This window comes from Peromyscus leucopus, chromosome 2 (assembly GCF_004664715.2).
Source record: "Peromyscus leucopus breed LL Stock chromosome 2, UCI_PerLeu_2.1, whole genome shotgun sequence".
In the NCBI taxonomy this organism is placed as follows: Eukaryota; Metazoa; Chordata; class Mammalia; order Rodentia; family Cricetidae; genus Peromyscus; species Peromyscus leucopus.
The window spans coordinates 150,300,550-150,325,329 of NC_051064.1; the positions used below are offsets into that span (position 1 = coordinate 150,300,550).

At 51.5% G+C, this 24,780-nt stretch overlaps 1 protein-coding gene across 3 annotated transcripts in view; it reads left to right on the forward strand.

The window, feature by feature from the left end:
• Acot7 (acyl-CoA thioesterase 7) overlaps positions 1-24,780 on the forward strand; it is a 95,905-nt gene that overhangs the window by 41,173 nt on the left and 29,952 nt on the right. For all 3 annotated transcript variants that reach the window (XR_005090968.1, XM_037203233.1, XM_028883087.2), the window contains exons 3-6: positions 873-1,029; positions 5,468-5,559; positions 12,562-12,676; positions 20,624-20,710. Coding sequence is in view for 2 of the 3 variants with exons in the window: in XM_037203233.1 (XP_037059128.1) it covers positions 873-1,029; positions 5,468-5,559; positions 12,562-12,676; positions 20,624-20,710 (451 nt within the window). In the remaining variant the exon portion in view is untranslated. The remainder of the gene's footprint in view (positions 1-872; positions 1,030-5,467; positions 5,560-12,561; positions 12,677-20,623; positions 20,711-24,780) is intronic.

The following is a 24,780-nucleotide window of genomic DNA, read 5'->3' on the forward strand; positions in this document are numbered from 1 at the left end:
GAGACTGTGAGGGGTGGCCTTTTGGGGGTGAAGGGCACTTAGTCAGTATGCTTGCATTTACTATCTGGGCCTCACCATGGGGTTGAGACTGTGTCCCCAGGGCTCCCAGGTAACTCAGGGACAAGATGACTGGAGGCCACCTGATGCCAGATGCTCTTTAATAATTTTGAATCATGAGACTGGGTTATCTGTTTAAAGGTTGGGTGAGGGGAGGAATGAGTGTGTGTGTGTGTGTGTGTGTGTGTGTGTGTGTGTGTGTGTGAGAGAGAGAGAGAGAGAGAGAGAGAGAGAGAGAGAGAGTCTGTTAGTGTCTAGTGCCCTGGGGATGCCATTTCCCTAGGTGGCCTCTCCTGTCCCCACGCGCCCTGTGGGCTGGCCCTCCTGGCAACCACATTTGTCAGATGGATAACGTAGTGACAGTAGGCGGGTTATTCTCCCTGTGGAGTGAGGAAGATCAGAATGTGAAGGTGTGTCTAGGAAATGCACAGCCACCTAAGACTGAAGCATGCTCAACAAGAGACAAGGCAGCGAAGCCCTGTCCTGAGGAAGATGCCTGGAAAGACCCCGATGGTAACTGCTTCTCTTAGGAAGGGAGTGATGTTGCCCCTCTCCACCTCTCTGTGTGCTTTTTTGATATTCCTTCGGAAGCAGTCGTGTTCCTATAGAAACAAGAGGAAATGACCCTGTGAGTGTGTGACTCCAGTTCAGGCGGTGGCCCTCTGAGGTGTTTGCTGCTGTTCCTCCACACTTAGGCCAGTGCCATCAATCAGCCACGTTATTTCACAGTGAGGAACCCAACAGGCAGATTGAGGGAGGGGCTCTGTGGTAGGGACTTGCTGGCCTGGGCTGATGGCTTTCTGTGGTCTTTGCAGGAGCGCTGTGTGGCTGCCCTGGCCCGGGTGGAGCGCACTGACTTCCTGTCGCCCATGTGCATCGGGGAGGTGGCTCATGTCAGTGCGGAGATCACCTACACGTCCAAGCATTCTGTGGAGGTCCAGGTCCACGTGATGTCGGAGAACATCCTCACAGGTAACTCGCAGGTGTTTCTCACCAGGCCACCTTGGCTCAGCGTCAATGTTCTGCTTTGCTTTTGGTTGCTGTGATGAAACATGAACCACAACTAACTTGGGGAAGAAAGAAAGCCTTTGTTTCAGCTTGGCCATCACCTGGGGGAAGCCATGCCGGGAATTGAAGGTAAGAGCCTGGAGGGAGGAACTAAAGCAGAGATGGTGGAGGAACGCTGGTTACCAGCCCCGCAGCTCTGGCTTGCACAGCTACCTTTCTTACACAGCCCAGGCCCACTGTCGACATCAATTAGCTGCTAAGAAAATGGCTCCAAGACATGGTCACGGGCTAGTCTGATCTGCCTAATTCTTTAGGTGAGGTTTTATCCTCCCAGGTGACTCTAGGTTTGTGTCAAGTTGACAGCTGAAGCTGACTGACACACGGCTTGCTCATTCTTGGAGGGCTGGCCATGCCCAGGGGCTGGCTACATCTCTGTATGACCTCTTTGGTCCTCATGCACCTGTGGGCAGATTTTTCTCTACCCATGTTTTTACAGTTTGCAGACGGAGCACTGGTGGTTTATGAAGTATACCTGAGTTCCTCTCCAGCCAGAACAGGATTCCTAGCCTGCTCCCCCTCCTTCTTGAGACCAGCTAGTCCATGGCTACCATCCCCTGCCTCTGTATCTATCTGTTCTTCTGGACCATGGCTTGTATGGCTATGCAGAGGTTGCTGGAAAAATCTGTCCTTGCTCATCTAGAAACCAGGCTTTTATAGATGCTGTTGGGTAAACCTTTGCCTTGGTTCATCTGAGTCCTTTCCTTGGCTATGGTAACCATGGAAACTCTTCTCCTCTTCCCCATTGGTACCACAGGAGATCAGAGCTCCTTCTCATGAAGTGCTTATGTTTCTTTTATAACCTGGCTGTTGATTGGAAAGACAGGCCCTTATCGCTCCACCACCCTATGGTCCCATGTGCCTTAGAGGCTGGGCTGGTTTCTTCCTTTTCTCCTTTCCCAGGTCCTCTTCAGTAGTGACCCCATGGAATGATGGCTCAGGGCTGATTAAGGGGCTCAGGCCATCCTGGGAAGGGCTAAGAACACAGTTGTCCATCTGGAACATTCTGATGACTTCAGCAGGGATGGATTAGAATGGGCTGTCATCTCAGCTGCTATGAACTGAAAGACTGTGAATGAGCCTGTGCTCTTGCTCCTCGGCCTGTGGGACCCTTTGGCATTAGAGGGTGCTTTGGATGCTGGTCTCAGGCTGTGGCACACGAAGGGACAGCTGTGCCCCACTAGGGGACTACAGGCCCAGTGCAGTGGGGAATCGATGTCTGTCCTGTGGGCCTTCCTCTGCTGGGCCTAGCTGGGGGGCTAGTCACCCCTGGGCAGGAGAGAGGCTCTATGGAGTGTCTTGGTCTTCAGGCTGGCAGCCAGCCAGTAGAGCCTACAGCTTCAGAACTGTGTGGGGCCCGCTTCAATGGAATCCTAAACAGGGCGGTGGTGGCGCACACCTTTAATCCCAGCACCGGGGAGGCAAAGGCAGGCAGATTTCTGTGAATTCGAGGCCAGCCTGGACTAGAGCAAGTTTTAGGACAGCCAGGGCTGTTACATAGAGAAACCCTGTCTTGGGGGTTGAGGGAAGGATTCCTAAGGGCTGGATAGATGGCTCAGTGGTTAAGAGCTCGGACTCGCTCTTACAGAGGACCTGGGTTTAATTCCCAGAATTTGACTCATGTCTGTCTGTCACTCTAGTCTCAGGGTATCTGGTGCCCTCTTCTTGCCTCCAAGGGCACCCGATGCACACATGGTGCACATACATACATGCGGCAAAACACACAATGAATTAAAAAACAAGAGCATATTTCTGCTTCATCTGAAACAAGGCTTCAGCCCTCAGAGCCCAGTGGCCAGAGGACACTGTATTATGAGTCAGGAGAGCGGCAGAGCACAAAGATATTCTGCAGCTTTCAGAATTGTGAGGATGTGCATGTGGTGCACAGATACACGTGTAGACAAAATACTCATACAATCAATATTTTAAAATAATAAAAATCATTCTTAAATCAAAAAGCCTGACGCAGCAGCCCTGCCCTTTGCATTCACCCCATAGACCTTCCTTCCGTAGAGCCCCCTTCCCCGAGGAGGGTACAGAAGGCCTGGCCTGCCAAGGAGGCAGAGGGACCAGCCTTGAAGGGCAGACACAGTGCTGGTACTGTCTCCCAGGACACGGGACAGGCATGTTTACTCTTGGTGCTCAGGGGAGGCGGTGCATGGCCGCTTTTCTCAGTGGGGCTGGGCCATTGCCTCGCATCCTCCTGCTCCCTCCTTCCTGGAGCACGGATGGGGACAGTCTGCTCTCAGAGCAGGAAGGGTTCGCGTCCTCTCTTCGTGTCTTGGTTGTCTTACCCCAGAGTCCACTGTTGTGGACTGGACTCTGGCTCTCCAGGGTTCTCTGCTGTTTCCCTGCCACATGTCGGCTGTGGTGAACCTGTGATGCCTGCTTACAGCCGTCTGATCCACACCACCCTGACCACATGCCCTGGCTGAGTGGATGAGTGACGTGAACATGGGCTGGGGAGCTAGGTGCATACCCAGGGCTGTAGCCCACGGGAAGGCCAAACTTGTTATTAGCGTGACCTGACCACAAGAGCAAGGACCCCAGTCACCACGTTCCCTTTTGTTGGGCTGCACTACAGTCCAGAGTCCACTGCACGAGCACAAACCTGCTCACTGTCCTTAAATCTGCTCTGGAGATGCCACACACTCGTTTCTCTCTCGGACATCAGAATACTAGGCTAAGGGGGTCATTGCTGCGGGCTGCTTTGGCGCATAGCAGAGGGGCTTGTGAGCTTTGAAGATAAATTTGAAATGCAGCAGTCCTGACGTGTTCCATGGGAGGGTGGAGATTGCACAATTAGTATGTTTGCCTCATTTTGCTCAGTGCTGTTCATTTAGGTTTAGCAGGCCACTTGGGTTTCCATGGAAACCAGCTCTTCATGCTGGCTCTGAGTCCAACAGGAAATCTTTATTCCCAAAAGCAGGTTGTCAGATTCATTCAGTCAAAGTGTGGGGAAAATATTTTCCCATCGTGTCTGCCTGTGGTTCCCAGGCATGGGAGCCCACAGCCTTGTTTTAGGGGTGCCATGTGGGTGGGGTTGTGAGGCCTGCCATTTTGGAATAGGAGGGCCCTTGTGAGCCTGTCTTTTAATAGTCCCTTGCCCCCCCCCATCAAGGGGGTGCTTGACTGGGAGCCTGGGCTGTGTGTGCTGTAACCTTAGGGGTGCCCTAGGTGCCTGTGGGAAGGTGCTCTAGAGGTAGCTGGAGGCAGCCTCTTCTCCAGGGTGGCAGAGACCACCGCTGCTGCTGTTGCTGTCCCTGCACTGCCCAGGAGTCTTTCATGTTGTCAAAGCCACTTTTTAAAGGCACATTCACACGTTTTCTGAAGTGGCTGGAACTGGAGAGCCCAGGTGTGTACTTAGGGTATCACCAAGTTGCCATCTGACCTTGGTCAAAGCTCTTGACCTCTCTGGGCTTCTAGCTTCCTACGATAAGCAGGGGCATAGGCCAGTGGGCTGTGAATTCCTTTGGCACCAAAGGCCATGAGCTGTGGCTCTCCACCCAGACGGGCTTTCCTGCTTTGGGAGCTTCAATCAGCTCCATGTCTGAACTCCGTGTCCCAAGTGAGTCTGAGCCCATTGACCCTCTTGTGGCAGAAGCTCTGGATTGAACTGTATGAGGGAGAGGATGGGGAGAAGCAACCTGCCTGTGGGCACTGGGCCCCAGGAGCTGACCCAGGCCTCTATGCTTTGGGTGGTGGTTGGTCTTGTGCCACCTCAGGGCCTGCTCTGCTCTGCAGTCTCCATATGCCATGAGGTTTGGCTGTATGCACCCTTCAGGCTGTCATTCATTCATTCATTCATTCATCCATCCATCCATCCATTCATCCATCCATCCATCCATTCATTCATTCATTCATTTTTGTCTCCTGCTGGCAAGAGAATTCTTACAGCATCCGGACAGGTGAACAGAATCTTCGGAAAGATCTGTACTGGTCTGGACTGAGGATGTCAGGTCCTCAACAGGCAATGGCAGTGTCTGCTGGTGGGGACTTGGGCCAGTTAGCAGCTTGGCCTGGCCTCATCAGCCTCCTGCGTCTGACAGGTCCTTCCTCTGCCGTCTGATTCCTAGCCACCCCCTGTTTCTGTGACGCCAGGCTGACTTAGCTTAGAGCCTACAGTCTGAGGTCCTTCCTCTGTACGGGGAAGAAGCTACCACAGATGCAGCTCCTGGGACTGCATGGGACTCTGCTCCCGTACATCCACAATGGCAGTGCTCTCAGGGCAGGAGGCTGGACCGGACCTTGGGGGTTGGGAGCCCTGGCGTGCTGAGGGCTAGTAGAAGTGTCTACCCAGTGTAACCAAACTGAGGCACCACTCATGTGGTTTTCTTCTCTTAAGGTACCAAAAAGCTGACCAATAAGGCCACCTTGTGGTATGTGCCCCTGTCACTGAAGAATGTGGACAAGGTCCTCGAGGTGCCTCCTATTGTGGTAAGGTTTCCTTTCACTTGTCTCTTGGGGTAAATGCAGAGGCTGGGCCTCTCCGAGTTGTGGGAGGCCCATTTAGCCACAGAGCAGCCCAGAGGATCATGGGGTAGACTGTAGCTCTAGGGCCCCTTGGGAGCCTGGCAGGGAACTCTCTGGATGGGTGAAGGAACATGGAGCTCCTGCCCTGGGGAGGCACTGGTCTGCAGTGCCTGGAACTCCTGGAATGCCCCTGTCAGTGGCCCACATCCCACGGTAGGGTGTCCCTTTGTGTCACACTTGCTCATTGGAAGAAAGCCCATGCTAGGACTGTCTGCTTTGAGTGCTGGGTCCTGCTGAGAGCAGGCTGGCTAGGCCAGGTAGGCCACTCCCTGAAGCTCACGAGAACAGGATTTCCTCTCAGCTTCTGAGGCACTGGTGCTAGGACTTGGTCTTACATGAGCATTGCTTTCCTCTCTGTTGCCTCTACTGGCATCTGCCTCTTCTTTTGAGTGTCTGTCTGTCTGTCTGTCTGTCTCTCTCTCTCTCTCTCTGTGTGTGTGTGTGTGTGTGTGTGTGTGTGTGTGTGTGTGTGTAACTTAGTAGGATGAGAAGAGTCTGCGGTGTTTGTCTCTGGAGGGTCCCGCTACAGGCAGGCAGGCTGTCTAGGGCAGTATTGTGTGACAAAGCTTTTGCTGAGGAGGTGCAACAACACACAGATCTACTCACTCCAGACAGGGATCCCATGACAGACCAAAGTATGGATAACCACCAGAGGCCAACGTGGTGAACCAGTGAGTTTTATTGGGGTTACTTACAGGAGCAGAAATGACTCAGACAGCTACATCGCCAAAACCTACCCCAGCATGTGTGGTGGCTCACAAAGCTAGGAACCTGGAGCACACTGCACAGCCTGTAGGCTCACAACTCTCAACAGATTGGAGGGTGTCCTTCCCAAGTGACTGGGCTGGTGTAAACCTCTCCCGAGCAGCGCCGCTGGTTTCCGCATCTTTCAGGCAGCTAGTCTGCTGTCAGAGTTGTCTTTGCAGCTTGGCTCTGCCCTTCTGAGGGGGATGTTCAACGTTTATTGCTTCTCTGGCAAGGGGGGCGGCTAGCGAATCTGGTCAGTTTCAGGGACTTCCTGAAGCTACTTACGTTGTACCTTCCTGTTTAGTGAACTTCCCTGTAGGGTGGCGTGTTTCAATGTCAGAGGAAACCGCTACACAACTGGCAGGCCCAGCGGATGCTGTGTTAGAGACTCAGGTATCTGTGACCAGTTCTTCCCAAGTGTGCTGGCTGCCTTCCTGTACCAGGAAAGAGTGTTGACACCTAGGGGCTTCCGCCTGTGGTGAACATTTATGTAGAATGTGCCTTTAAGAAAGATGAACTGGGAGCCAGGCATGGTGGTGCACGTCTTTAATCCCAGCACTTGGGAGGTAGAGGCAGGCGGATCTCTGGGAGTTTGAGGCCAGCCTGGTCTACGGAGTGAGTTTCAGGATAGGCTCCAAAGCTACACAGAGGAAATAAAAAAGATGAACTGGGCGTTGGATGGTTAGGACGGGTCTGCCCTCGGCTTGCAGACCTACCAACCAGAGATGGGCAGCGTTGACACCCACAGCCCTTGTTCCTTTTGGGTGTCTTCTCGTCTTCACAGGTGCAGGGGGGCTTCCCATGGTGAGACAGTTCTCTATCTGTTATCTTTCCACTGGATCTGGGTAACTTGTGCCAGTGGAGACTTACTCCTCATCATCACTCAGGGGTACCCCCAAACCTGGCTTTTTGTAATCTCTCCCATCATTGCTCAGTGGCCAACTGGGCTTGGGTAGCAGGTCAAGGTGTGGTTGGATACATCTGTGATTTGACATACCCTTTCTCCTACTCACCATCCTCCTGTCTCAGCACCACTCCCTCCCCGCCAACAATGTGCTAGCAGTACTGGTACACACCACTACACCTAGCTACGCTTTTTTAAATTTTTTATTATTGCTATTTATTTAGTAAGAGTGTTGTGGACTGGAAGGCTTGAGACAGGATCTTATAGTCCAGGCTGACGTATAGAAATTGTTATGTTGCTCAGGATGACTTGAACTCCTGATCATCCTGCCTACACCTCCCAAGTGCTATGATTGTAATGTAGCTTTATTTAGTTTTTGTGAGACGGGCCTCATTCTATAGCCCATGTTAGCCTATAACTTCCCATGCAAGTTAAGCTGACCTCAACCTTGCCATCCTCCTGAGTGTCAGGATCCCAGGCATGTTCCACCACAGTTTGACTAAGCTAGGGATTTTTAAAAATGATTTATTTATGTTTATTCTATGTGCATTGGTGTTTTGCCTGCATACATGTCTGTGTGAGGGTGTGGGATCCCCTGGAACTAGAGTTACAGACAGTTGTGAGTCGCCATGTGGTGCTGGGAACTGAACCCTGGTCCTGTGGAAGAGCAGTCAGTGCTCTTAACCACTGAGTCATCTCTCTAGCCCCAAGTCTGGGTTATTTTGTGTGTGTGTGTGTGTGTGTGTGTGTGTGTGTGTGTTGTGTGTGTTGTTGTTGTTGTTGTTTTTAAGTCTAGGTATTTTTGAGAACACTCTGGTGACAGAACCTCCATGCTTCTTGGAAAGGGCAGATCAGTGTTGGCCTGGCTGTGCTGGTTCTGGTCGCCAGCTGTGCTAAGCAGGTCTCTCCCTGTGAGCAGAGCAGAGGAAGGTGTTCCACAGTCCTGTCTGTGTCACTGTCCTGACACTGCTGTGACAAAGTGGTTTAAAAACTGAAGAAGAGCTGGGTGGTAGCGGCGCTTGACTTTAATCCCAGCACTCGGGAGGCAGAGGCAGGGGTAGGCTGATCTCTGTGAGTTCAAGGCCAGCCTGGTCTACAGAGTGAGTTCTAGCACAGCCAGGGCTACACAGAGAAACCCTGTCTCTAAACACCCACCTCAGAGAAAAAGTTAAACTAAAAACTAAAGAAGGCCAGGCATGGTGGCACATGCTTTTAATCCCAGCACTTGAGAAGCAGAGGCAGGTATATCTCAGTGACTTCAAGGCCAGTCTGGTCCACATAGAGAATCTAGGACAACTGGGGCTACTTAGAGAGACCCTGTCTTAAAAATAAAATAAAATAAAATAAAAAAAAATTTAGAACTATAGAAGATTATTTTTTCACAGGTTTGAATGTCAAGCCCCAAATTCATGTGCAGCCAGGACCGCATGCCCCGTGGAGCTCCAGAGGAAGTTTCCATGTCCTGTTTTAGCTCCTCGTGGTGCAGGCCTAGGGTGGCATCACCCTGTCTCTGCCTGTCTTTCTCACCTTCCCTTTGGTTGTGTCTTAGAGACCATACAAAGGCTTAGGACCGAGGCCTGCCCACTCCAGCTGCATTTGCAAAATCCATTCCCAGAACTGTCCCCACTGAGGTTCATGGTTCTCTTTTATAGCCCTGTCCCACCCTGGGTGTGCTCCTCAGCCAGCACCCACCCTCCCTCGTCTCGCTTCCTCCCACCCTCCTGGGCTGGGCTTCTCTGCTAGCTTCTTGTTTGGGCTGTTGTCTGGGGCTCAGACCTTGTGGCAGTTACATGCGTGGTAACAGTCACAAGAGCACACACGTGCACTCTCACCTTGTCCTTGGAGTCAAAGGTGGTGCGGTGCCTCAGCCAGGTCCCTCAGGGGTTGTCAATGCTCTGTCTCTCTAGCTGTCCCGTGTGGCTGCGGCACTGTGTGCTGCAGCCTCCAGAGATTCCGAGACTGAGCACATGATTGCTTTTTCACACGCCAGGGCCCTAAAGGCTGGAGCCACTCAGCCTCCAACCAGTTGCATGGGGGATCCAGGAAGTCCTCACCACAGGGACCCACCCTCTGCACGCTCTTCTGCAGTCACGAGTGCCCACCATGTGCCGAAGGAGTCCTGCGGCCTTCTCGTTTGCTTTGTGTGTTGGGGTTGATGGCACACAAGTACTAGTTGGGCTTCGCAGAGGAGCGTGTTGAAACTGGGCCACCAAGCTGAGGCGGGGGCTGAGGAAGGAAGCACACCAGTCCCAGCTGCAGCAGCTGCTGGGGTGATCCGGATTCTTCCCACAGATGCCAAGTGCACAGAGTGGGACCCGTCAATTCCCTGGGGTGTGGGCCCCTGTGTGCCCTGGCAGGGCCCAGCAGAGACCTGTCCTGACCCTGGAAATCGTGACTTCCTTGTTCTAGAAGGTGTATGTACTTGGAGCTTGAGATCAGGCTTCAGATGCCATGAGCATCCTCCTGCCAACTTTTTACAAGTAACATTCCTTCAAGAAAGTGTACAGCTGTCTGTAGCTATGTGTAGTACACACACACACACACACACACACACACACACACACACACACACACACACAGAGGTTAGTTAGTTACCAGGTATGGCTGCTCACTGTGGTTACTTGGTCACTTTATGACTTGTCCCACCTTCTTCCTCAGCCTGGCAGTACAGCATTCCCTATGGTTATTAAAAGAAGTCAGCAGGTTGTTGTGCCAGAAGGTCCCTGGTATTGAACATAGCAGCTTTTCTGGAGTGTTCTGGTGTGCTTCCTTTAGGAGGCCCATAGGTCTGAGCATTTGAACTGAGCTGTTTGCTCCTTTGAATCAGCTGGGTCTGATAGGCCCTTGGGGTAGGGTGAAGGGCCAGCCTTACATTAGAATGTGCTAGCAGTTTGCAGCATGTGAGGCAGCTGGGCCTCTCTATGTGTGAGGCTTGGGTCCAGGACTAGGCCCTCAGGCTCCATGCATCCCTGCATAGCTCAGACAAGCCTGCGGGCACCATGAGGGTTTGGGATGCAGTTGTGTGTGGGGTGGGGTGAGGGGGTGGATCTTATTAAGCAGCAATTTTTTTCCTCTTTATTTTTGTTTATTTTACTTTTTAAACTATGTGTGTTATATTGTATGTATGTGGGCATGAGCATGCACACCAATGCATGATTGTAGGGGCTAGAGGACAAGCTGCAGGAGTCAGCCCTCTCTTTATGCCATGTGGGTCTAGGGACCAGACTCGGGTTGTCAGGCCTGGCAGCAAGTGCCTTTACCTGCCAAGCCGTTCTCTGTCTTCTTGTTTTTGTTTTTTAAGGTAAGATTGTGTTCTGTAGCGCTGGCTGGCTTTGAACTTGGAACAGTCTTCCTGTCTCAGTCTCCTGTGCTGAGATTACAGTTGTGATACCTTTGTGCTTGGCCTAAAACTTTGTTTTTTGAGATTTTATTTTTGTTTTTTTGTGTATGAATGCTTGCCTGAATGTATGTCTGTGTACCACATATGAGCAGTGCCCTCTGTAGGCCAGAAGAGGGTGTGGGATCCCCTGGGACTGGAGTTACAGATGCATACGGGTCCTCGGCAAGAGCAGCCAGTGCTCTAACCACTGAGCCACCTCTCCAGCCAGTGCTTGGCTTTGTTGTTGTTTTTGTGGTGTTGCGGAGGGAACCCAGCACCTTCTGCACTGAGCTACAGCACCACCCCTCTAAAGTCTCTGGAGAGCATTTTTTTTTAGGATGTGGGAGTCCGGCCATTAGTTCTGGGTAATGGGCCAAACACAGGCGGATGCTGCTCTCACCATTGAATGCTGGGCATGAGCATGAGGAACTAATCAGCTCTTTTGTGGAGGGGAAGGTTGAGTGCCTCCTGCCGTGTCAAATGCTCCTTGCAGTGGGGCTTGGCTTTTTTCTTTTGAGCAAACCTCTCAGCTCCCTCCTTGGCCTACTTTGAAGAGGCGTACTCCAGTCGAAGGGGATGGGTCGTTAATCCCCACAGTCCTGCTCCGCTGCTCAGCCAAGCCTGAAGCAAGAGCATGTCTTTAGAAAGGAGGTCTAAAGCTGCCATTTGACGTGAATTCATGGTCAGAGAGGCTTTGACAGGTAGAGAGGAGCCAGAGGGCTTGGCCAGAAATGCAGGCTGAGTGAGGAAGCAGAGGTGAGGTTGACTTCTGGAGAATGCGAGGCAGGGGTCAGCATGGAGGGCTGGGTTGAGGGGAGAATGATCTGCCTCTGGTGGCTCAGCACAGGAGGCTTCTGAGGGTAGGGAGACACCTAAGGCTAGCACCCAGGACTGCTAGGATCCCAGGGAGGAAGTGAGGCGGTGTGCTGTGTCCCCTTTGTGGCCAGGAAGTGTTGAATGACCCATTGATGTTGCAGTGAAAAGCCCATATCCCCATCATTCTGGGCTTGTGGAATAGATTTTATTTTTATTTATTTGTTGGTTTGTTTATTTTGGGACAGGGTTTCTCTGTGTAGCCCTGACTGTCCTGAAACTCACTCTGAGAACCAGGCTGGTCTCTGAGATCCACCTGCCTCTGCTTCCTGAATGCTGCTGCGATTAAAGGCATGCAATGTAGTAGATTTTATGTTCACACTTCCTGGATCAAAATGTCTATGATCCATGAGGAGTGCCTTGTGGGCGGTTTCATCCTTGGCTTCCGGGCTGTGCAAAGGTCCTGCCTGCTGATTGGCTGGCGGTTAGCAAAGATGGCAGGAGGGGTGGTTGCCCTTGTGACAGGATGTAGTAAGAATCACCAGAATGGTGTCATTGTAAGAGCAGAGAGGGCCATTGCTAAATGACCTTCAGTCACATGGACTGTGCCGCAGTGAAATAATGAAGCAGTGTTGTTCCAGCTCTCATGTCCAGTGGTAGTACTTTTTTTTCTCTTTAAGACAGGGTTTTTCTGCGTAGCTTTGGAGCCTGTCCTGGATCTCGCTCTGTAGACCAGGCTGGCCTCGAACTCGCAGAGATCCGCCTGCCTCCACTTCCCGAGTGCTGGGATTAAAGGTGTGCGCCACCCCCACCCGGCAAGTAATAGGACTTTTTATATATCCACAGATGTACAGAGATCTAACTTTGACATCCACCAGGTTGTCTCTGGTGAAGGGCACACCGTGAAACTTTCATCTGTTCTGTATTCTTATTATGTAGCAGTCATGTCATCAGAAGAAAGGGGGCAGTTCCCATTACAGAATGCTGGAAGGGAGACCTGGAGCCCCAAGGGTATGGAGGAAGGTTGTGTTCCCTGACCCTCTCTCTCGCTTCCTTTCTATAGTATTCACGGCAGGAGCTGGAGGAAGAGGGTCGGAAACGCTATGAAGCCCAGAAGCTGGAGCGCATGGAGACCAAGTGGAGGAACGGGGACATTGTCCAGCCTGTCCTGAACCCAGGTGAGAGTGGGCTGGGGAAAGGGAGGGGGAGGAACAGGAACATTGTCCAGCCTGTCCTGAACCCAGGTGAGAGTGGGCTGGGGAAAGGGAGGGGGAGGAACAGGGACATTGTCCAGCCTGTCCTGAACCCAGGTGGAAGCAGGCTGGGGAAGGGGAAGGGGAGGCTGATACTTGGGTAGATGTCATTGGAGGGGGGGGTGCTCACCAGTATGCTTCACTATCCTCTGGGCTCTTGGGTGTTGAGTTCTCTCCTGCAGTCAGGCTTTGTCCATTGTCCTGCCCTGAGCACAGCTGGCAGGGAGAGGTGGCATTAGCAGCTCCTGAGAGTGAGTCTGGGTGGGTCCTGCCATACTAGCTCCTTCCGGTCTCAGCAGAGGCCCCTGGCTTGTGTAGAGCATTTGTTTGGTTGACACTCTGAGTTTGCTCAGGAGCTTGTTTTTGAGCAAATGTCCATATCAGTAGCACGAAGGTCTGGGGTCAGGAGATGATCACAGATTTAAGTGCCATTTCTTCTCAGGCTCCCATAGGTAGACATTTGCCTCTGAGGAGCTCTGTCCTCCCCACTATGCCAGTGACAAACTTGAGCTCTCCTTCCTTGTGGGATTGTTCCTTCCTCTCCGCTCTCCCCTACCAGGCTGGTGTGTGTTTTCATGCAGTGTCTGTCCAAAAACTAAACAGGGCCTCCCCAGGTTCCTCAGTGACAGCCAGGGCAGGAGTCTTGGCATGTGTCTGACCCTTCAGGAGCTTGATGAGGGATTGTGTGGCCACCTTTAGAGGTAGGGTTTCCTGGTGATGCTTGTGACTCCTTGCACCCCTGCACATACAGTTGCCATAGTACGCAGAGAATGCTTTCTTTCTAGAATGTTCTGGGAGCTTCTCCATCTTGGCTGGAAACAAGCCTAGACTCATTGTAATACTCAGATTCTGTGCTGGATTCCATGATGTCCCTGAGCGAGGGCTTCCTGACCTCCAGTGCCTCAGGCCCCTGGGGGGGGGTGGAAGTTTGTCTCTTGGCTCTCTCAGTCTGTGTGGCCTGAGCACACTCTGGCACTGTGGTGAAGTGGCCCTGCTGTGCACAGGGCGGCGCAGCCAGTGTCTACCTGAGTGTCTAGCGGTTTGCCTGTCATCCATCCTCCTTCTGCAGCTCACCCAAACTGAAACTCATCGTCGAGGCCGGTGGGACATGCAGCCTACAAAACCTTTACAGTTTGTTGGGCCATTTCGACTGAACTGGGCATGGTGGTCATTGTTGGCCGATAGTGACTGAAGTTGGCTTTCTGGTGGAGTTTTACCATCTGTTTTTCTGTGTATTGTAAAATACATCTCCCTCAGCTGATTGGATTTGAGATGCAGCTCTGAAAAGTGTGTAACAGGAGTCACATGCCCAATCGTTACTTTTTTTTCTCCTTGGGTAGTGAGGGTTGAATCCAGAGCCTCCCACAAGCTAGGCAAGTGTTCTGCCATCAAGCCCTCCTAAAGTCTCTGGAAACTGCGTTTCTGACTTCATTTCCTGGCAGAACCATCCCTGTCCTCTTGGGTCCCCTGTGCCTGTCCTTCTGCCTGTGTGGTGGGCTCTCCTGGGTGAGTGGGCTGGTGGGGTGCTGTGTCCACAAGGAGCAGTGTGGACAAGGTTTGTGTCTTTCCAAAATGTAGCTGTGTGTCATCTTTCCTGGGGAGATAGGAACACACATCTCACCCCAGATAGAGCACCAGCAGTGGAAGGAGGAGAGAATTTCTCCCGTCTCGCTTGGTGAGCCAGTTAGTTTGACTGAAGTTGCTTCCAGGAATGTAGGGGATGGATTGGTGGTTTTCAGGAGCGTTAACAGCTGTACCCCTCTCTCTCAGCAGTTGTCCCATACCCCGGCAGGAAGGGGCCACACCACCTCGTGAACAGTCTCGTGAATTCCCTCTCCCTTCACTAGGGAACTTTGTGGGCAAGAGTCTAATGTGGGTAATTGGAGCTACTTTTACTTCAGGATGGCCGTGGCCATGTCATTCTGGGAGGACAGAGCTCTACAGTGTAGCGTTCATGTTTCCCTTCCCCCACTACACTCACCTCTTGGCCTCACCCATAACCACTTATGCGGCTAGAACCTGGGCTCAGACAGTGTTGCCTAGCAACCTCTGAGCCACCTGTCTTTAGGTAGGTGTCCTTAGGGAGTCTGGTTACTTCTTTAGAAGGCAGCTTTCTGTGTGTTTTTCTCTGTCCCACAAGAGACAGGTTACTTTTGAGCTGCCAGGTTCATGACCATCAGCTGCCCAGCTTTAACACTGTGGTGACTCAGACTACAAGACCCTGTTTCCAGGTCTGTTGGGTTTATGATGCAATCAGCATTGCCTCAGACATGACCAAGTGCTGTCTTCACATGGGCTTGAAATAGTGTTCACATCCAGGCTACCTCAGGCAGAGCATCGGGGAGCCTTGGCAGGCCAACAAGCTCCTGGTCCTGGAATGAGATCTGCCTCCCAGGGTCAGCAGTGCCTAGGCAGGTCTGCCTAGAGCGAACCCCTGGACAGCAAAGGCAGGCCAGCCTGGCTTTTGGACCCAGTCCTGCATCTGAAGTGCCTCTCTGATGTCCGTGACCATCCATCCGGCTTGGCCATGATCCTGGTTCCTTCAACTCTAATCTTGGGGGAATTTGGTATGTGAAGACAGGGAGGGAAGGTTCTGGAGTTTGCTTGGCTTTCTATCCCAGTTCTCTGGGCATCTAATTCTCACTTTCCTTGGTGGAAACAGACAAGGCAGCCATTGAGATGCAGGCGTGTGGGGTGAAGGGCGCTGGATGTACATGGAGAGGGAAGGACTCCTGGCAGGTGGATGGGCTCTGAGAAGGGAGTGGGTCTAGAACCTATGAAGCCTTGCCGGGTGCTTCCCTGGGAGCTTTACTAGGGGTCCCCACATGGTTTGGAAACTTCAGGTTTAAAGGTTAGAGTCATAGTAACTGCTGCAGCAGGTAAACCAAGTATGTTAGTGCATAAATCGAGGTGCAGTTCTTGCTTAGGCAGACTTGGAACTGGGCTCCCCTGAGGGTGGTTCTCCTCCAAATGGTGGAGACTGGGGGACTCAGGTCCCTTTGTTCCTGTTGCTTTGTCATCTGTTGATAAAATTGAATATATTTATCACATACAATTTAATACTGTGTGTGTGAGTGTGTGTGTGTGTGTGTGTGTGTGTGTGTGCGTGTGTGTGATGTCTTCCCTTGGCATCCATGGGGGAGGGTTTCCAGAATCCAAGGATGCATAAAATCTCATGTATAAAATGGAGTGGGGCTTGCATATAACCTTACACACTGTGTACACACAACCTCCTGTGTACGTTAATTCTTTGAATTACTTATAATGTAAATGCTATTAAACAATAGTAATTAACCTGTATTATTTAAGAAATAATGACAAAAAACCCTCTATATATGTACATAGAGACAGACTCCCCTCCGAATTCTTTTCAGGCAGGGTCTCACTGTGTAACTCAGGCAGTCCTTGACTCAGCAGTCTTCTGCCTCAGCCTCCTGAATGCTGGGATTACAGATGTGCATGGCTGCTTGTGCTGCAAGTGTTTTGGTTTTTTGAGACAGGGTTTCTGTGTAGACCTGGCTGTCCTGAAACTCACTATGTAGACCAGGCTGGCCTCAAACTCAGAGATCTGCCTGCCTCTGTCTCCCGAGTGCTGGGATCACAAGTGTACACCACCACTACCCAGCTGTTGCAAGTGTATTTGATTGGAAGTTGGTTGACCCCATAGATATAGAAGGCTCTCTGCCTACTCCTCTTGGAAGGGTCATTGCACAGGCTCACATTCCAGATGTTGCATAGGTCAGGTCTAGAAGCAGCCCACAGCTCTTCTGAGACTCATGAGCAGTGTGGCCATCCCCCAGCCCCACAATGAAGCTAGGCAGGCATGGTCCTCTGTATGTGTATGTATGTGGGACAGGGAGAAAACAGGCCTGACAGTCAGTTGTCTCTGCTTGCCCTGTCTTCTCCTCCCAATATCTCCATCTTGGTGTCTTTGCACATGGAGAAACCTTATCTCAAGGGCAGTCATGAGGTCCTGTCCAGCCTTGGTGGTGTGTAGTCCTCTCCACGGTGTTGGCATGCAACACCTCATGGTCCTATATCTGATGCACTGGGAAGACGGGTTGATTATGGTTGAGGGAGCAGAAGCCTGGGAACAGCAAAATGACAGGCACCTGATCCCGACTGAGCCACACAGTGATAAACCCTGGCACCATTCACAGTGGACGCAGGGAAATGGGGCTCACCACCCACGTGCTTGTCTGCATGTGAGATTTCGAAGTGATTGTGAGACTGGACCAGTCAGAGCATCTTCAGTCCCCCTGTGGATCTGGTCACTTCTAGTCAGGTTCCTAGGACAGTGGCCACACCCACAGTTCCTCCCAGGCTTACTTTCCAAGCCTGTGCATCTTATCCTCCTCACCCACTCCACTAGTCCTCCGTGGACAGACAGACGTGGATGAGAAAGCCACGCTGTCTCAGGGTTCCTGATTCAGAGCTGATTCCTGACAGGCTTTTGCTCTCAAGTTCCCTCAGCCCCAGGTCTGGAGGCAGAAGGTGTGTCTGGTCTTTGATGTCCCAAGTATCTGAACTCAGCTCACTCTGGGTGCTACTTAAAAACTGGCCGCTTCTTTCTGGAGCTTGTGTCTTTTCTGGTCTGCCTGCCCAAGAGCAATGAAAGCAAAGGTCTCCATGACCCTGGCTCTATTCAGCCATTTACCTCAGCACCATAACTCAGCGGGCATTTAATTTAGACATGCCTTATGCCCTGTCTTAACTCAGTGGGCATACAATTTAGACATGTGTGCCCTGCCTTAACTCAGGAGGCATGCAATTAAGACATGCCTTTTTCCCTGCCTTAACTCAGGAGGCATGCAATTTAAACATACCCTGCCTTAACTCAGTAGGCATGCAGTTTAGACATGTTTGCCTTGCCTTAACTTGGTGGACACGTAATTTAGACATGTGTGCCCTGCCTTAACTCAGTGGGCATACAATTTAAACATGTGTGCCCTGCCTTAACTTGGTGGACATGCAATTTAGACATGTGTGCCCTGCCTTAACTTGGTGGGCATACAATTTAAACATGTGTGCCCTGCCTTTCATGCTGGCAAGATGGTATAGACTCTGGAAAAAAAAGGCTCTTTGGGCAGCACCTCATTAGTGTCTGTATTCAAGGCATTCCCATTTCTGTGGATGTATTTGCTCACAGCAGACTCCTTTCACATGTTCCCTGTGTCACTTAAAATGTAGACTGTGGGGGGGCATGGGAGTGGCTGTGTTGGACTCACCGCCCAGAGAAGGAAGCGCTCATTCCAGGAGCCCTGGAGGGTTAGCTGATGGCCAAATGGGGGAGGAAACTAAAGAGGCACTGGCGCTCCTATCCATTGAAAGCTCCTGCTCCTCAGAGCGCTGACACTGGCCTACCCAGTGTTCTCAGACAGGAGAGCACGACAGTGGGGGCCCTGACCTGGGCGCTATAGTCGCCTCCCATTGCTGTGTGAACAGTCAGTTTTCAATGTGAGAAAGAAGGGAACCAGGCGGTGGCTGAGGTGGTAGAGAGCTTGTTTAGCATAGTTAAGGTTCTAGGTTCGATCCCCAGCACCACATAGGTTGGACATGGTGGTTCCCACCTGTTATATAAGCAGAAGCCCAATATCACAGATACAGACTGAGTTGGAGACCAGCCTGGGACACACACACAAGACCTGCTATCAAAAGGAATAAAAACAAGGTGGATGTGGTGGGTCCACATAGTGAGTTCCAGCCCAGCCAGGGTATGCCGTGAGACATAGGCATAAAATAAAACAAAACAATGAGGAAGATTTTTGTAAAAGACTGTGTGTGCGCGCGCGCGCGTGCGCGCGTGTCTGTGTGTATGTGTATACTCGTGTGCCTATGGAAAGGCACAGGCATGTCATCTTGAGCCTTTAAAAGTCAGAGTACAACTTGTTGGAGTCATTTTTCTCCTTCAACCATGTGGCTCCAGGAATTGAATTCAGGTAGCTGAAGTTGACTGCAAGGACCTTTCCTTGAGCATACTGTTGAGTTGGTCATGTGAGAAAGATTTTTTGTTTTGTTGTTTGAGACAATATTTCTCTGTGTAGCCCTGGCTGTCCTGGAACTTGCTTTGTAGAATGGGCTGGCCTTGAACTCAGAGATCTGCCTGCCTCTGCCTCTTCCTCCCAAGTGCTGGCATTAAAGGTGTGTGCCACTACCGCCTGGCCAAGTAAGGTTTTGTATGCAATTTTCAATTTGTTTTTGTGTATTAGGGAATCAAATCTGTGCCTTGTGCATGCTGAGCAAGTATGCTGCCCCCAAGCTCTATCCCAGCTTTAGGTTTGACGTTTAAAAATATCCCTTTGATGTTCACCTCACGCAGGTCTCTTCACTGGTAGAGCAGGTCTGAGATGGCCACATTGGAGGTTGTGGGTGTCCAGTCCTGCTCCAGAACACACCGTTCATGTCATTATGAGGGAACCAAGCAAGCAGAGGTGACAGAGTGAAGTGTTGGCAGCCTTGGCCTCTCAGTGTCCTCTCAGACAGCCAAGGAGATGCTGGCATTCAGGACTGTTGTTGGCGCTTGCTTTCCATCCACCCAGCACCCTAGGCAGGGAGTCAGTGTGATACTCCTCTCTCTCAGCAGAGGGCTTTCCAGGCTGTGGGCTTCACTGCTCACTTCCCACTCCCAAATCAGAGCAGAGCCAAGCAGAGCTGGGGAGGTGGGAGGAGCCCTGGAGAGTCAGGGGCCTGGTCTTTGCCCAAGCTCAGACTAGTGTCCCATGTAGCCTTTCAAGGTGTAAAGAAGCTGCCCTGAGGCCCAGCGCCATCTGGGTACTCCTAGGTTTTGGGAGGTGACATTGAAGTGGCATAGGATAGATAAATAAGACTCTCAGAGTCACAGGTCACCTCAGCTCACTGCAGTCTGCTGGCCATTGGGGGCCCTCACCTGTCACCTGACAGCCCCACACAGTGGCCAGTAATGAAGGTATCTTGAGAGTCACATGATCAGACACCATGACAAAACTAAGATTGCCTTGCAGAGCCAGAGCAGATATGGTGTCCAAAAGGACCTCTTGCTTGAGGCTGTCTTAGGACCCTCACCTGCAGTGGCCCCAGGACCTGTGCTCCTGTAAGTACCATCCTCCAGGTCTTAAAGGCGTATGTCTCCAATGCTGGCTGTATCCCTGAACACACAGAGATATACCTAGCTCTTCTACCAAGTGCTGGGATTAAAGGCGTGTGCTGCCGCCCCTGCCGCCACCGCCGCCGCCGCCGCCGCCGCCACCACCACCACCACCACCACCACCACACTCTTGTTATGGCTCTAATAGCTCTGACCCCCGGGCAACTTTATTTATTAACATACAATGAAAATCACATTTCAGTACAAATAAAATACCACCATATTTGGGTCCTGTCTTAAGTGAAGCCTTCCCAGATGGTTGGCAGCAGCGCTGAGTGGCTGGAGCTGTGTTGCGGTCTCCTGTTCTTGGAAGGTTTACACCCACAGCCGTCCGTGGGGAGGGCTGCTCAGAGGGAAGCCAGCCCAGACACCTGTCAAGGCTGAGACCTGGGCCGATTCGGGAAGTATAGAAACACTGTCCTTGCTTTTTGTGTTTTTGGAATGGAAAGTTAGCTGGATAATGACATCCTGTGGAGGATCAGAGATAAGTCTGGAATTGTCTAGCTGAGGGATGTAATGACTACCATGGGCGGGGTCTAGTGGGCACCACCATACCCAGAGTGCACTGTGACTCGCTGACAGAGGCTCCTTACTACTGCCTGAGACCTCCATTATCTCAGAGAAACTTGCCTAAGTGACTGCAGGCAGACACTTCTGGTGACAGAATGCTGGACAGTAGTGGCCTTGCCACTGTTGGGCTATGGAGACCCATCCGTGTAACAACTGATCTCTCTCCTGTTCTTTTCTAGAGCCCAACACAGTGAGCTACAGCCAGTCCAGCTTGATCCACCTGGTGGGGCCCTCGGACTGCACCCTTCATGGCTTCGTGCACGGAGGTAGGGATAAAGTTGCTGTGGCCACTGTTCCGTCCCCTTCCAGGGCAGCATCCCCAGGAGGCCCCTCCCTGCCTGCCCTGAGCATCCCCTGGGAAGCCCTCCCCTGTCCACTTCCCCTGCCTGCCCTGAGCATCCCCCGGGAGGCCGCGCTGCTTACTGACCTAGTTTAGACTTTCATGTCTGGTGAAGTATAAATTTAAACTTTTAAGAGGTTGCATAAGAAATTACTGAAATACCATTGGTGTCTGTTTTTAAAACTGGAAATGAAAGTTGGATGGATGAGGACATCCCAGCAAAGGGTCACGTGGAATCCAGGGACCTCAGAGCTATGTGGTGTCAAGGGTTGGTCTTGCAGAGTCTGGGAGAATACCCTGTAACCCACTGTCACTTGCTATTTAAAAATGTTCTTCCAGATGATTACCTTTACTATTTTCAGTTATTGGAGATCTTACTTCTGACGCCGTAGGCCTTAAAGGTCCTGGCCGGGCTCCTCTGACTGTGACACTGAGGATTTGGCCCTTGGCTCAAGGAGGACACTTTGTGCTTTAGTAATATATAATTTTTTCTTTGTTATATAAGACAAATATAAGGAACACATGAGTTGCACAAATGGATAGTGTCATTCTGGATGAGAGTAAAGTAAACTGTAAAAATGAGTTGAGGGCTGGAGAGACTGCTCAGGAGGTGAGAGCACTTATCTTTAGACATGAGGCGGAGATGTGTGGATTTCCAGTGCGTCAAGAGGCTGAAATGGGACGATTACTCAAGGCCAGGAACTGGAGACCAGCCTGGGCAGCAGCGAGACCCTGGTTCCCAAACAGTCATAAATGGATCTGATTTAAAGAGACATGCCGGGCAGAAGCAGGGAAGCTGTGCAGATGAGAGCAGGCGTTGGGAGGTGACATGTGGCGTCAGGGTTTGGGCGTGTCTGGTCCTCAGTCCTCGGGTATGAGAGGTGCTTTTGTGCATCCCTGTCCCTTCTGCCCTGGTTTCTCAGTGCCTGGAACGCCGCATTCCCATTCATTCTCTGGGCAGAAGACACTTGTTTTATTTTTACCCCAGCTCAGATGGATGGCTTCACTGTAGGTTGACGTTGATGTTTCTACCACGGATTCTCAAGAGTGGGGACCAGATTCTATCTTTACCTGGGAAGTAGTGCCCCACACAGACACAAAGAGGCATGACTTACTTTTGAGTCAAAGGATAATGGGCCCCGGGCCTGCCAGAGTCAGAGGCCTCTGATTTGAGAGAGGTTTTTAAGCCTTGTTCCTGAGTTACGCAATCCCCTCCGTGTGGTTCTGTTTTCAGTTCACGACTGTTTGCCTCTTCACTAACTGCTGTCTGCACTGCTCTCTGATCAGCAGAGGCCCCACCCGGGGAAGCCAGTTCTACTTTAGAGCAAGTGGTGCTTTCCAGACCCATGACAGTCTGTCTTTCTGCCTCGAGAGCAGCTGTGTCCTTGCCGATGTCCCCACATCCCTTCCTCACTGGCCCCAAGTTCCAGGTAGACAGCAGCCCTCCCTGTCTTGTAAACACAGGCCTCTCCAAGGCTCGTTCTGCAGCTTCTCAGAGTCCTGCTCTGTGAGGCCAGGAAGCTCCATGCTGCAGTGTGCATGTTAGAGGTTTTCCATCTCACTGCCTCCTTGGTGAAAGTACACATGCCAAGTGGGTCCTCTTGGCTTGGCCTGTGAGAACTTGTTAGCCAGAGTGAAGTGAAGTGAAGGAGTGAAGAAGTCTTGAACACCTCTGAGAAGCTATGCTTGTTTACAGAGTGCAAGCAGTCCTCTGGTCTAGACACTGTGTTTACTGTGTGGAGAAGCATTTACAGTAGCTTTATGATGTTTAATGCCTGTTTTCTTAGGAGTTCCATGTGCCTGATTTATAAAATATGCCTCCTAATTTCTACAGACCCCAACATTCCCTGTGTGCCAGTGAGTTCACCAGAAGTAGGTGAATAATAGTACCAGCAACTACTGTCCCATTGTGTTTCCTGTAGAGTGTTACAACAGGGATATCTAAAACCACTTGAATCAGTCTTAACAAGCCATAATGCAGTCACATGAGGCGCCGGTGAACCCGGATGGATGTGAATGTGGCCACAGTCCCTGGTTCTGTGCTGTGGTATTTTGGAAAGGCGCTGACTGAGTGACTTGGTTGCTGGCTGGGCTTGGCCCTGATGTGACGGGCTGTGGAAGGTACATTGGAAAGGTGACCTTTCTGTTGAGAACCACAGTGAAACCCAGGTATCGGTTCCCCAGCACCTCACCCCCAGCCAACACATGAACGGAGCCTCCTCTGTGCCTGTGTGATCAGAATGGCTGTGTCTTGTAGGTCGTTTTCCTCTCTAGTAGGGAGTCCTGAGTTGGGGCACACTCGGAAGCACGTACTTAACCTTGGCTTCTGCTTCTTCTGAACCCCAAATGAAACTTCACAGCCACTTCCTTCACTTCCTGGACGTGCCTGCCAGGTGTCAGCTTGTAAGGACCCACTTCCTTTCTGTCCCTTTCCTGCTCCCCCCATTATACTTCCTGGGGTGAGTGACAGGTATTGGGATCAGAGCACAAGGGAGGGAGATCCTGAGGGGCCATCAGGGTGGATCCTCGAGGAATTGTCAGTTCCCAACTTCCAAGGCTCTAGCTTTTTTGTTGATGCTTTATTTCTTGAAGTTCATTATTGGGAACCTGAAGGATGACAAAGTGTCACTCCCTCTTGTCCTCTGGTTACCCCCCCCCCCCCCCCCCCGTAGCTACTTTAGATACTGCTTCTGTCCTAAACCTCAGAGGCGTCCTCCGTCCTAATGTGTAAGGTCAGGCTGTGACTAGAGGAAAAGATCCAATTGTACTGGCTGGGCTGCAGTTGCCTTCTGGGTAAGGTTTTCCACAGCACTCATGATTGCCTGGCAGTCTGGTCCAACCGTTGCTCTGTGCCGGTGTTCCCTGAAGACTCCGCCAGTCAGGGTGCCTCTCATCTGGGTTAGATGTCTGACTCCCAGGCCTTGAGGTCCTCTCTGCTGGTTTTGGTGGCTTCCATCCTCCATGGCTTCCTACAGCAGGTAGCAGGTGCCCTAGGATGAAGATCTGTGCTGTGCAAATGCCCTAAATGGCAGTAGCTTCCACAAGGGACAGTGTGGCCAGGAGTGATCAGGGCTAGAGTGGCAACTTGGTAAAAGTTTAGGGGGGCAGTCCTACAAGGTGGTGGCCCTCTGGGTGGTATGTGGTGCCTGTCACAACCTGGTTAAGGGAAAACTCATTTGCAGACGTATTCTCTGTTGGGTCAGAGGATATTTTACTGGGTTTTGCATACCTGAAAACATGAACTGGCTAAGTGTGGCACTTTTTTTGGAGAGTCCTTCTACCCATGGGGCTCTGTTCTACATCTTCAGCTCCCATAGTTTTAGCCAGCAAATGCAAGGGCTGGATTCCCTTACCCCCGTGCATTGTGGCCTACCTCTTGCTGTCTGCTGATGTGTCCACACGTTGTTCAGACCTCTGACTCCCCATTGACCCAGGCACCGTCTCTACCTGATATATAGTCACACTGGACAAGAGCTATTGAAAGCTCTGTGAGGCCTCACCAGTAATCAGCAAGGTTAGGGGCCAAGAAAATGGGGTTTCTGTCAGGCTCCATGGGGAGCTCCTCTTGGGAGAATGCCTCTCCAGTGAAAGTCCCTGTTGCATCTGTTGGGCTTATGATTTCTACAGCTCTGTCCTGCCCAGCATCCTCATGAAAAATGTGCATCCTGTCCATGGTCAGCTTGTTGTGACCTCCCTCTTCTGCCTGGGAGCCTTTCCTGGGCCTCTGTCTTACTAGGAGGCAATTCCATTTCCTGTCTCTCTGCCCTCTTGGCCCACTTGTGGTGTTGGTAGCACCTCTTTTCAGAGCCAAGCCACACTCCTCCTCTGCCTACGTCTTTAAGGCTGGGCATTGTGCTTTTTTCTGAGGACTGCAGCTGTGTCCTTGGGCCAGCTGTGGAGAAGCTGTCTGGGTGGTCTGGGCAGCCGTCTGGAGTCCAGCACACACTGTAGAGGAGAATGCACAGCTGCCCAGAGCCCGTTCCTCTGCTCTCGGGA